At 51.8% G+C, this 13,812-nt stretch overlaps 1 protein-coding gene across 1 annotated transcript in view; it reads right to left on the reverse strand.

The window, feature by feature from the left end:
- The window catches only part of LOC103600718 (POC1 centriolar protein homolog A-like), a gene marked incomplete at its 5' end in the record, with an annotated part of 44,157 nt that overhangs the window by 11,932 nt on the left and 18,413 nt on the right, over positions 1–13,812 (reverse strand). Inside the window, one exon of the mRNA XM_008585044.1 lies at positions 9,173–9,316. Within this exon, the coding sequence (XP_008583266.1) occupies positions 9,173–9,316 (144 nt within the window). The remainder of the gene's footprint in view (positions 1–9,172; positions 9,317–13,812) is intronic.

A 13,812-nucleotide genomic window follows, 5' to 3' on the forward strand; every position in this document is an offset into this window, starting at 1 on the left:
TCGTGTCCAGCAACGGACCGCAACCCTCAGTGTCGCGCCCGTACCGGACCGGGACCGGCAACGGGATCGCAACCCTCGGTGCTGCGCCTGCCCCTCACTCAGCCAGTGAGCGGGAACTGGTCTGTATGTGGGATCCGAACCCTCGGCGGGAGCGCCGCCGCACTCCCAAGCGGCGCACTGTAGCAGTGCACCACCGGGCCGGCCCCATGCAACTGTCTTTTCATCACTCCTCTTCACCCCACGGTCTACTGCAAATGACACAAAATGGGCTTTTGGCCCCTTAAGCCCAAGGGTCTGTACCTCTGTTTCACATTCTCTCAGGGATATAGGATTTCTCTGACTTTTTCACATCCTCCCGCTCCCATCTCTACTGAGGATTAGCTCTCTTCTGGAAGTACATGAAATGCTATTTTCTTTTGGTGGATTAGCCCCTGGATTAAGGAATCTTGGCTAACTTACCTTCCTCGTGGCTTTATAGCAACTCCTTTTAAACAAATAGCCCTTCCAAATCACTGCTTCCCCCAAAAGAAGAAACTATAAAAAGTGGGTCCACTCACCACCATTCACAGAACCAGATGCTTCTGGGATCCACAGGACACTATTCACACCAGAAGGGAGGACCTGAGCCACAGCCCCACAGACACTGGCCTGGGTTCAAGCACATCTCTTTGTCAGCCATGTTCAGGCCACTAAGGAAGCCAGGTGTCTGACAGGGCCAAGGTGTAGGATGCCAGTCATGCTTGGCCATAGGCTCTGCTGTACTCTGACTCCAGGTGAGTCCACACAGGGCTAAGCATGAGACAGGGACCTTGGCCTCAGCCACCTTCTGTATTCCATTACTTCAGAGGCTGACTTTTCCAACAACCCATTTAAGGTAGTTAACTTACCAAGACCCGATAAAACATGATCACCTCAAGCCAGAGACTTCTTGGTAGCTTGTGGGAGGCCTGGAAAATTTCAGTATAGTCTGGCAAGTCAGGCTGTAGCTCCCACCCAACAAGACCACCTCAGGGAGGATGAAGGGCACAGGCCTTCTCCTGCTCTGCCAAGCATCCACTGATCCAAGGTGGGGAAACCTGACCTCTCACGCCAGCCAGTTTTATGGAGCCACCAGCTGGGCCCAGATTAGAATGTGGGGCACAGAATTGCTCCTCAAGTGTCATGCCCTGCTAAGTTCACAGCTTCTTTCTGCATTCTCATCTCCCCCCGGCTGTGAACTATGGGTATGATGAGGGTCTATACCCACAGTACGGGCCTGGATCCAGACCCTCTACAGAGTGCTGTAGAGGCACTTCATTCAGATCCAGGACAGTGCCAAATAACCACAGAATCAGCTGTGGCTTGCTTAAGTGCACAGCCATGCAGGCCCATTTGGGGCTGCCTGTCATAACACTCATAGGCTCCTTTCTTATGTCCTGTGCTTGAGCCTTCCTTGGAGGGCCCTTGGGTCCCCAGAGGAACAAGAGCAAATCACCTGGAGTCCCCTTCTTCCCTCCTCTCAGAGTGAGCCCAAAGTCAGCCTGAATGACATGTCCCTGTGTGGGCCTCGCTCCCCCTCCCAGCCTCTGTTCTCCACTCCCCTGCCTTCCAGCTCCCAACCCTCCCCCTCATTTCTAGGCCTGCTCAGAGCCTCAGAAGAAATCTCACACTACCCGACCGTGAATATTTCCAGGCCCCAGAGGTAACCACAGCCATTGCCCAGCCCATCTGGCAGGCAGGGGCCTTCAATCTGCAGCTTCTTTGGGGAGGGGGTGTTTTATTGCCACAACCCCAGATGGGATAGAAGATGGAAAACAAGAGTTTTCTGCCAGATCCCCATGGGAGCAGCCATCCGGCTCCCCATGCAATAACAAACATGAGCTTGCCCTGTTTTCAAGTGCTGCTAGCAGGCTGCATATCATGAAGTGAGGCCAGGCACTGGCCCTGACTTGGTACTTGGGGAAGACATAGTCTCTCCTGTCCCTTGCATTTGCAAAGCCAGAGGAGCCTGTGGGTAAAATGCCAAGAAGAGCAACAGGGCTGGGGAGGGGCCGAGGGCTCAGACAGATGTTCCCCAGTATCTCTGAGCTGCCTGGAGTCAGGCATCAAGTATGTTCCCAGCACACAACAGACAATATCTTGAGTCCTTGGTTCCCCAGAAAGTAGCCCCTTAGCAGAAGGAAAACAAATCTCGTATCTCCAAACTCCAAGTAGTGAGAGCTCAGGCTATCTTGAACTTGATTTTGGTTAAAAGGCAGCCCTTGAATATAGAGTCTATATAGGCAGTCCATATAGAGGAGGATGGCTAAATCTACTCTGTACCAAGTATGGGAGGTGACTAGATGTGCTGATGTGGAGAGAGCGCCCACTTTTGTAGAAACAAAATAAGCCACCCTATGGCCCTGCCGGTGAGCGGGAGCAGTGTCTGGAGGGCTGCACATGCTCTGTAAACAGATCATCACAGGGGTGACTTTTACTCTATACCTTCCCAACAAATTTGGTCTGGATGTATCTGGGAAGACTGACACCGAGGGAAAATGACATAACTACTTTCAAATCTGGAGTCTGTTTCCACATGCAACAGCTGGCCTGCCCGGGAAAGAAGGACACCAGGAGCCCCTGGGAGTCAGGCAGCCCGACCCATATGAGGGCTCAGCATTCCCACGTTGCCCACCAGCATGGAACTCGATGCCTCACCAGAGCAGCCTGCCAAGTAGGGAACTGCTGGGAACATGGGGGGTGGGAGGAGGGCAGAGGGCAGATACAGTGTCTTGAAGCAAATGGGACATTCTTTCTAACTCCCCAAAATAAATGGGCAAAAATCATTGGCCTTGTTGAGTTAGGTCAGCAGAGCTCCATGACCTGGACATTTAAAGTCAAACACCAAAGAGACCCCCACCAGCAGGGCCGGGTGGGCCTGCTCCCCACTGCATGCATTTTCAAGTCCTGGAGCCCAGCAGCCTCCATGAGTCATAAGAACCTGAACGTGACATCACAGCATTGCTGTGGCCAGCCTGAAGCACTGGGTGCCATAAAAAAACTGTTGGAGCAGGAATTTCATGGCTCGGTATTTTTAAAAAGCAGCAAGACATGAAACTGGAGTCAAAAATAACTTTGCTGTGGGCTTCCGAGGCAAAACCACCAAGCCGCTCATTGGGCCTAGGCCAGACCCCTCACAGCAGCCTCCACAGTTCCTGGGTCACTGCCCACATCTCCGCCCTCCACCCCATCATGTTCCACTTCCCTAAAGAAGACCAGGGGCCTCCACAACTTCCAGACACCAGCTGAGCCTCGGTTACTCATGAGGGCAGCCAAGCACTGCGCAGCAGCCCTTCTGCTCTGAAAGTCCATGAAGGAAGCCAAGGGGGGCCAGGGCGGAGGGGAGCTCATGCAGGAGCGCTATTTGCAGAGACAGCCTCTTCCCGCTCACTGAGTAGTTTTCCAGCTTCTGTGGAAAGGATCCCTAGATCACTAGGCGGCACCCCCACAGGAGCAAGAGGGGAAAGAGCACACAAGCCAGGGCCTCTGCCTGGACATCCACTGAGTGCCCATCACCAAGCAGGCAGGTGGGGGAGCCACAGGGTCCAGCCTGGAGTCCTCCAGGGGCAGCCATAATGGAGCAACCTGGTCCAGGGGAGGATGCAGCAAGGCTCCATGGGAAGTCCTGGCCCCATCTGACATGCTGACCTTTGCATGGGACAGACAGACAGATAGGCAGTACCTAAAATCTCCCCCCTAGAGAAAGCCAGAAAGAGCCAAAGGCAGGTCAGAGCAGCTGAGGCTTCTGACTCCCGGTCTAGGTTTTCTCTGGATCCCCATGGGCCTCTGAGGTTGAGCCAACTTTCTCAGATGAGAAGACTCAGGGCAGGCCCCGCAGCTGAATGAACCCGGGGCAGCCCTAGGATAGGTATGTGTTCTTCCCGGAATGGGGAGGTAAGGGATGGCACTCAGCACAGGCTCACAGCAGAGTCCCTGCACCTCAAGGGACAGATGTGTGGTCTCTGAGCGAGGAACACACGCAATACAAAGCACAACACACCTGACCTCAGCCCTAGGAGAATTCGCATATGGCTTTTGAGGAACAAGAAGTCCCCCAAAGAAAAACTTAAATTTCATTGTTAGGAAATACATTTTCCCCAATGACCATTACAATAATTTGATTCAAAGAATAGCTGTCACAAGAAGTATACATCCTTGAAGAGCTTCAATTTTGGCCCCTAATGCCCGCATCTGGGTTCAAGGTTCTGTCTAAAAGGCCTCATAGCCCACATCTGATTTTCAGCAGCCCCCATGTACACCCAAGTGCCTCCATCACCTCCTGTGCCCTTCTCCTTCCTGGAGCCTGGGGAAAGATCTCTTCTTTCTCTCCCTCTCATCCTCCTGCCTAGCAGACATTAGAGCTTCACTGGCAGCTCAAAAGCATTCCTGGGACTCGAGTCCAGCAGTTACAGAGGCCTGTGGAATGTCCACTCCTGCCACTCCCATGCCACCAGGCCACCCTGGTGCTTCCCCACACTGCCCCTCAGAGAACACTGACCTAATGCCGTGCGTCACAAAAGAGCCAGCACCAGTCTAGAATATGTGCTGCCGAAGCGAGCACAAGAGCCAGCACCAGTCTAGCACACCCCAGTAACCATGAGCTTCATAACAGTGCTTGGAAGACCTGCACAGCCTTGATTGTCTCCATTTTACAAGAGTAAACTGAGGCTCTGAAGGTGATGTTGCCTGCCTAAGGTCACCCAGGTGATGAATGGTGGAGTTGGCCCTCAACTCTGGGAGGGCACGTGCACCCAGGCTGATGTGCAGGTGGCTCACTGGGTGAGTAGAGCAGCTGCTAAACCCAAGGGAGAACCACTGCTCCCCACAGCTGGTGAACAAGCCCTGGCTGCTCAGAGCATGGCATTGGCTGGGATGAGGGCCCCAAGGAGCTCAGCAGAGGAACCAGTGAAATCCCAAACAGCAACCTCACAGTGGGTAAGGAGGGGAGTCTCTCCAAAAAGGCAGGCCAGGGCAAGGGTATGTGTGCTCTGGCTGGTGACCTGAGGGGCTCAGCCTGCTGAGCTCTGTGATCACAGAGCCCTAGCAAGATCTTCTGGGCTTAACTTTCAGGAAGGTCAAGTCTGGTTTGCAGAGAAACCTCTTGACAAAGCCATCCCCAATTCCATCATAACTGTTTATCAAGGAAAGCTGGGGAAGCTCTGACCTATAGTGGCTAAAATCAGGATCACCTGGCTTCTGGAGACACCCCAGGCTGGGTAGACCCTAGGGCTAGTCCAGACACAACAGCGATTATTAATGTCCTATCTGCACCTGGCATGACTCTTGCTGCTGGCACCAGATGGAAGGATAAAGTGAGGACTGCAAAGGGAAGCCCTTGGAAAGTTGCAGGCCTCAGATAAACATCAGGAAGATGGTAATTAGGGTGAAGATGTGATCCTCACACGCTGAGGACTCTCCATCTAAAACAACAATGCGGGGGAGACCTGACAGGCCAGGGCAACCTAAAGACCGCACCTGCTCGGGACAGCACCAACAGCAGGAGGCAGGACAAAGGGCCACATACCTTGTAAGGTCATCCTAAAGTCTGTTTTCCCCATATAAACACGCTTTTGAAAAATAATATATACATTTTACTAAAAAGGTATTCCTAAAAAAATAAAACAGTACAACCTCAATTTTATAGGACTAGGTTTCTGATGCTATACAAGCCCCAAGGGCAATTTGGTTTCCTATTGATCTGAGAGGCTTCTTGGCCTGGCTCTGACATCAGCAGATTCAGACCTGGAGACTTCCTGAGAGTGGGATGGATCTCACACAGGCCCCCCCGCCGAATGGGCTCAGTGAATGCATGTGCATGGAGGGAACCTGCCACCTCTTCTTTGGGGGCTGAGAAATGGCTGTCCTGGGCAGGGAAGGGTCTAGCTTCATGAGGCAATGAGGAACTGGGGAGCTATTTCTGGTGTGTGTCATGAAGATGCCCCTGTCCGGCCTTGGATAATGACAGCGGTAGCAGCAGGAGCAGCACCTAACACATCAGCAGAGCATGGCATTGCTGGGCACTGTTCAATGAGCTTCACACAGGCTGACACATTTAATCCTCCCAAGATGCCTGTGAAGTGGGTACTGTTATCAGCTATGTGTTCCAGATTCGGAAAATGAGGCTCAGAGGTTAAGTGACTTGCCCAAAGTCACTGAACTAGGCTGTGGTGAGCCAGACAGCTCTGAGCCACTCCTCCCTATGGGCTCGCTCAACTTCCTGGCCTCAAGGCCTTTGCTCTGTACAGAGGTGCCACTGAAGGGTCACCCTAGAGAGGACTGAGATTGGGTCCCTGGCCCTCAGACTAGGGCCAAATAGGCCACAAACATCCACAGAGGTGGCCTTGCCACATTGGGCCACACCCAGCCTGTTGAACAGGAAGGCAGGCTTTGAGGACTGTGAGCCTCTGTAATGGGGCGCCCTGTTTATGTCACCCGGGGGCTGGAGACTCTGTGACTCACTCAGTAAACACCCCTAGCTGCTGCCCACTGCAGTTCCCGTCGTTCTCCCCTGGAAGGATGTTCTGCAGGATGAAGGCCTGAAGGATCCAGAAGGCACATTTTCCTGTGGGAGGCCACTTTGAAGTAGCCCTCATGTGGGAGGGAAGGGGCAGGGGGGCAGCAGTGGGATAGAGAATAGCATGATTGAGACGATGCGTTGAAGTAGGAGTCAGTGTTGGGGTGGTGGGACACCCTCCCCCTGGAGAGCACAGAGGCACTTCGGGATGGGGGGGCACAGTGAGGAGTATTCGCTGAGGGGGTGGCACCCAAGGCCAATACCCACAGACCAAGTAGGGAGCCCAGCTGAGCAAGCCACTTGGGAAGAAGGATGGCAGTGGCCACCTGGTTCTAGGCCTCAGGAGAAGGCTATGTCAGTCTAGACCATCCAGAGAGGGGCCTGCTACATGGCCTCGTAACACCAAGGTCAAGGGTTCGGATTCCCCTACTGGCCAGCCACAAAGAAAAAAAATTGGTTAATTGTATGGTATGTGAGTTATATCCCAATAGAACTATTACCCACACCCCAGAGAAGGGCCTGCCCTCTACTGGGCTGATCCAAAGAGAAGAGAGCGGGAAACCTCCAACGCCCTGGTGAAGACAGCTTGTGGCTATGGCTGGAACACCTCAGCTAGAGCTCCAACTCCAGGAGAGGAAGGTGGGCCTGAAGGTGACGGCCATGCCTGAGGATAATATAGCTGGATTAACACAAATGCACCCTGTATGGTTCTGAAAGTGGCTTGACCTTTAAGGCCTCACTAGGGCTTCATCGTGGAATCCAAGTTTCCTCAGGAGACATCAAGTCCCTCAAGAACACCCTTCACTTCGTGGCATCCAGAAACACACATATTGTCAGTTTTACAAAGCAGGTGACTGGCTGACGTGCCTGACATCTGCTCGGGGGTGGACTGCCGTTTGGATTTGCAAAGGGGCTAAACGGTGTGAGGTAGGATAAGGGTGCCAGAGGGACATACAGACACCAAGCTCCAGACCACAGGACAGCCTTCACTTATTCTCTGTGACACAAGTTTCTTGCAAAATTACTTTAATACTCCTAACTACTAACACATAACAAACCTTCCATGAGCACCCCTAAAACAGTGACAGGAAATATTTTTAGTGTTGTACTCCTCTGGATCCATGAAGCTATTTTTAACCATCTTCTCAGACTTAATATCCGATTTTATCCTCTAAAGTTCTAATTGATTCCACCTCCCCTGATCTCTCACTTGATGAGGCCGTGAAGAACATTAGGCAGTTTCTGACAGGTTTGAAGTGGGGTATTTTTCAAAGTCTTTGCAAGTTGCTCAGATCTCTCTTAGCACCTGCAGCTTTCAGACATGTCTGTAGCCCCATAACCCCCAGTCATGACACCTGGCCTTTCTCCTCAAGTGTGCTTCCTTCAGTGTGCTACTGTGACATGCCATGTACAATGTGACACAACGTGGAGCAATCCTCAGACCAAGAATGAGAGGTAGGGAAAGGATGCCACACCATTTCAGCCCCATTTTGGTTAGATACAACAAGAGTCCTTTCTGTCCCTCATGTGGGCTGAACTGGGGACAGCTCTTCCTTGTTGTTGGTCTCCTCTCTCCCCTTTAACAGCTTTAACACCTTCCTCTTTTCCTCGTGGGCCACATGCGTCTCTCTAGTAGCATTGCTCTGCCCATGTGCTGGCATGGGAGAGGGGGATCAGCAGAATCCCAGCCTGGCATCAAGGGCCAAGGAGACAAGGAGTCAGAGGACCTTGAAATCCTACCTTGCCCCACCCTCACATGCCACATGCCAGCCACCTGGGCTTCGCTCATTCCCTGGATGTGCCCATGGCCCCTCCAGACCTACAGACAGACTGCTCCCTCTGCCAGGACCACTCTCCCTCCCTTAGGTGAGATGCCCCCACTGGCCACACTCCATTGCTGGCCACCACCTCTCATCAGGACATTTTGCTCTTATTGAAACTGCTGCACTATGAGTCTGTGTTACATATGAGTTGCCAACACAAGCTCCAGAGGGCAGGGCCCACATCTACCTCATTGATGAAGGTAGTCAAGGCCACAACTAACATTTATTGAGCAGCTACCTAGAGCCAGGCATGGGCCAAACACTTCCCACAGATTCATCTCCCTTAATCCTCACCACGAATGTGGAAGAGAGAGCCCACGATCACCTGCACATTGCAGATAAACACGCCAGGGCTTGGAGAACTGCAGGGATTCCTCTGGGGTTGCTTGGAGCATAAAGAATGACACCAGGAAAAAAAAAAAAAAAAAAAAAAAAAAGACACCAGGCTTGAACCCAGAGCCTGGGCTCTCGGGAGCCTTGAGCCATTGCTCACATTTCCTTGGCATGTCCCTGGAGTGCCCACCCAGCAGAGTGGTATGAGTGGACAAACAGTGTTTCTTTCAAATACTGTTGTGATCCAGCTCTGGGTGGACACACTATGGCAGGAGCCAGCATTAGTGATTTTTAAGTCTAGTGTCCTGGCCAGGGCTTGGATGGTTCCGAGAGCCAGGATCTTGGGGCGGGCACTGCTGTTTCTTTAATTTGGATTGAAAAATCAATTACGGTTTTAAAAAATCCAACACCTGCCAGCCAACTTCAAATGGTCCCAATACCAGACCAAGTGTAGACACCTGGGTAAACTAACATCATGGCCTACCTGGGTAAGGACATCCAACTGGCCCACAATGTGCTCCAGCGTGCTGGTCAGCGTCTGAGGCATGCTGACGGGCTCCTGGGGCTGGCTTTGCACAGACTGCAGACTCCTGCTTCTGCCTGGTGGGATGGGGAAATCCACTTCCGGCTAATGAAAGACAGAAAGAAGATAGTCTCTCAGTCTATTCAGTGCTTGAGGAAATACCCAAGAGAGGAATAGCCCCTCTAAAAGATGCAAAATGGAAACCAGCAGCAAGCAAATTCCAAGAATTCCAAGTGTCAGTGAGAAATAGCAGCATGGCAGTGTTCCCACACCTGGGTCCACACACCCACCTTTCCCAGCAGAGGCCATGAGTGAGGAGCGGAATCAGAGCACCTGGCGGGCCCAGCTGGAAGGGGCCTGGTGGGGACAGACAGGTGAGCCAGTGAGTGCCTTCAGCCTGCTCTCAAAGGCCCTCAGGGAGGCTGGTCTGTCCCGTCACTTCATGCAGCTCTCACCTTCCAGCAGGCATCTTGGTGAGTCCAGAGACACTGAAGTCCGAGCTGGCCCTGAAGTCACCTCCCCTCCCAGTCGGCTCAACTCCTGTTCCCCACCCCCCAACATGGGGATGTCCCAGGCTTCACTAATGCCTTCCCAAGACCCCAGTAGCTGTGGCCCAGAACTGAGAGGAGGGGGAGGGATGTTCCAACCCAGCCCTGGCCTAGATCCCCCGGGAAAACAAAGATTTCTGTATGGATGTCCCAGCCAGATGGCTGTAAGGAGTCAGAATCCACAAGACAGGCACCCCTAGGCTGCTTCAGATAGGACTCCAGGAATGTGAGGGACTTGGTGTTTCTGCCTAAGACCCTTTAGCCCCCAAATTCAGAAAATTCAGCCCCTGGTCTATGCACAGATGACAGACAAAGGCTTCTCCTGACCTAGGAGGTGCCGTGCACATGTTCAGAAGGGCCGGATGCCCAGAGCAAGCCCAGAAGATGCCCCAGTTCTGGTCTTGTAGCCTGCAATTCCTCTGTGGACTTGTTTCCTGGGGAAATGTCGTGCTCAGTGATGGCCTACACTCTGGGCTAGCCTCAAAGCCTCAGGAACCCATAAATGCGGCCACACTTGGGGCTCAGAGTTTTAAACTACTACCTCACCAATGGGCATCTGAAATGTTACCACATCACTCCCAGCTTTGCCAATCCTCCAGGGCTCTCTGTCACTTTTAGGAGAAAATTCAAGCCCCCTGGCAAGGCACCCCTATCCGGCCTGCCTCCTTCCACAGCTCCTCTCCTGCCTTTGCATCTTGTGCCCAGATCATGTGGTCCTCTACTGTGGATGCCCTCACCCACCCTTCCTCTCCCTGCTCCAGGCATCCCAATCCCACCCTCACCTTGCAATGCCCCACTCCTAATCAGGAGCTCCTCTGTGCTCCTGCACATCTGGGCCTGCCAGATCCCTGCCCTGATCCTTCGGCCACTGCATCTCCAGGGCCAGGGCACATCAGTGGGGTGAGTTTTTTGTTTTTTTTTTTAAAGATGACCGGTAAGGGGATCTTAACCCTTGACTTGGTGTTGTCAGCACCACGCTCTCCCAAGTGAGCCACAGGCCAGCCCTCAGTGGGGTGAGTTAATGCCAGCCTACCCACAGGGCCAACCACCTGCCCATGTGTCTATGCCCTCTCCCTGCCTCCTACCTGTCCTCACCGCTCCTCTCCCCCCAAACCCACGACAACACTGGGCTCAAAACTCACCAACTACCCATGCCACAGAGCCAAGGCTACTCCACTCAGCAGCCCCCTCACACCCCAGAGCCACAGCCAGTGCAATATACTGGCTATAACTAGAGCTCACCTAAGATGCCCAGTGTGCATGTATCCCCACCATTCAGCCCTGACAACACTAGGCTGCCTGAAGACCAATCAGCAGCCAGCTTGCATCTGCACTTCCTCTGAGTCTCCCATTGCTTCGATAACCCATCGTGGCCCAGCTCTGGGAAGATGCTCTGCCCTGAACGTGCTCACCTGGGCAGGCATCAAAGTCCTTGAAAAGAATCAGCCCAGGAGAAGATTCCCAACCAGCAAAGGAGGAATGTGAGGGCAGTTTAGCACATGAATCCCACCTGCCCATTTTCCTCTATTTAGGAAAGTGTTCACCCATCGTCAGAATGTCTGTCGTGCACTGTGGCCATTTTGAAAGACCTCAGCCATAAGGTCTGGGCTCTTCCTGTCTTCCAGAAATCAATGCACTCCAGATCACAATGCCCACCCAGAAGTCCATCCCAAAAGGCAACATTTCAGAAGCCCACCAGCCTTGCCACGACAGTCTTCACCACACCACAATTGCCCCAAGACCCAGGCAGTTTTGTCGGGAGACACAGCAGAGTGCAATGGTAACTCAGCCAGGCCTCAGCTGAAATCCAAGCTCCACCACTGAGCAGCTAGGTGGCATCGGGCAAGAGGCTTAACTTTTCTGGGCCTCCACTTCCTCATCTGTAAAATGGGGCTGATAACTGGGCCAGCCCTTCAAAGGGCTGGGTTGTAGGAGGCACATATCTGAAGTCACCAAGAGGCCTTTCTTGAGAAATGTTCGGTCTTGTGCCCACTCTTCCCAGAGGATCCCCCCCTTTCAGACATGTAGCTCTTCCTCTGGACACTGAGTCCCCATGGCTCTTCTAGGGAAGGCCACTGGAGGGAGGATGTAAGCCAGGCAGCCCTTTTGTCCCAACAGCAGGTCTCCTCACAGAGTGGGCAAGACTGATGCTGCCTGGCAAGGAGGGAATAGAAATCCTGAGTGTTTCTGCAGAAGGGCTCAGAAAACGACAGTACTGAGCTGAGCCTCTGGAAGCACAGAGGATGCTGAGGGGGAACACCACTGACTTTAGCAACAGAAACCCTCCTTCTGAGCCAAAGCTGAGCCAGCTCCAAACTGAGGCCCAGATAGGAAATGACTGTCCGAAGGCATCCACCTCAAAACCCCAGGGCTGCCCCAAGCCGTTTCACTGCCTCCTTGCCCAGTCCCGTCAGGAGACACTGCAGCACTTAACACACCAGCAGTCCAGCAATTGCTCTGCTTACTTGCCACCTACTATATGTCCTCATTTAATGTCACCTCACTTAATCCTTATGATAGCCCTTTGCAATAGATATTATTAACCTTATTTTTGAGATGGGGAAACCCAGGCTCAGAGAGGTTAAGTAACTTGTTCTAAGTCACCCAGCAAATGACAGAGCTGGGATCTGAATCAGAAGTGCAGACTCTTCTTGGACATCAGGCAGCTTCTGGCAGGTGACATCAGCTGCAGTTGGGCTTCCACGTGCATAGCTCCTCTCCTGCATTCTCGTGGAGGCCCACAGCTCCTGGGTCTAACACTTTTTGTGTCATTCCCCAACCCTGCCTGCTCTGGAATGTCTGCCCAGCACAGAGGTGAGCACACAGCAGGCCCTCCACACTCATTCAAGACCTCAAAGAGATGAGCTCGCCACCTGAAATTCCAGCACTGCAGCACAGGGCGAGCAGCCCTGCCCCCATGGCACTGCAGCCACTTACCTGTACTCTAGCATTCTGGAGCTATGGCACTTCCCTGAGAGCTTGGAAAACAGTGAGAAAGCCAAGATAAGAAAACGACACGCAAGAATGGGAAGAGTTGCTTGAACAAGGGCCATGAGTAATCACAGAATAACCAGAGCAGCATTTAAGGGGAAAATTCTTGTCAGCACTTTGTCTGTTCAGCATCAAAGGGTCCAAAGGGCTTTGACTAGTGGTTCTTAGTTAAGCATATCATAAGTAAAATCACAATAAAAATTAACCCACACATACACACTAACAGATCTACGCCAAGTCAATAATTTCTCACATTTGCCAAATATAAACATCTTAATATCCTAACAACAACAAAAAGTGACTCTTAAGAGATGCGGAGAGAGGGGAACTCTCATACATTGTTGGTGGGAATGCAAAATGGTGCAACCCCTATGGAAAATGGTTTGGAGGTTCCTCAAACAGCTGAAGATAGATCTACCATACGACCCAGCTATCCCACTGCTGGGAATATATCCAAAGGAATGGAAATCATCAAGTCGAAGGTATACTTGTTTCCCAATGTTCATTGCAGCACTCTTCACAATAGCCAAGAGCTGGAATCAACCCAAATGTCCATCATCGGATGAGTGGATACAGAAAATGTGGTATATCTACACAATGGAATACTACTCAGCTATAAAAACGAATGAAATACTACCATTTGCAACAACATGGATGGACCTTGAAAGAATAATACTGAGTGAAACGAGTCAGGCAGAGAAAAAGAAATACCACATGTTCTCACTTATTGGTGGGAGCTAAAAAAAAAAAAAAAAAAAAAGAAAAACAAACAAACAAACTCACCCACACACACACACACACACACACACACACACACACACACACACCCGCACACACACACACACAAAAAAACTCGGGGGGTGGGGAAGAAGATATAACTACTATACTTTTTTTGAAGTTGTTACAACAAGCAAACGGAAAGGACATTCCTGGGGGGGAGGGGAGAGAGGGAGGAGGGAGGAAGGTGTCGGTGACGGGCCATAATAATCATATACAGTGTATATTGACAAAATAAAAAAAAAAAAAAAGAGATGAATTTATTTAACTTTGTGGAAATCTCAC

This window comes from Galeopterus variegatus, unplaced genomic scaffold, assembly GCF_000696425.1.
Source record: "Galeopterus variegatus unplaced genomic scaffold, G_variegatus-3.0.2 Scaffold3424, whole genome shotgun sequence".
Classification (NCBI taxonomy): domain Eukaryota; kingdom Metazoa; phylum Chordata; class Mammalia; order Dermoptera; family Cynocephalidae; genus Galeopterus; species Galeopterus variegatus.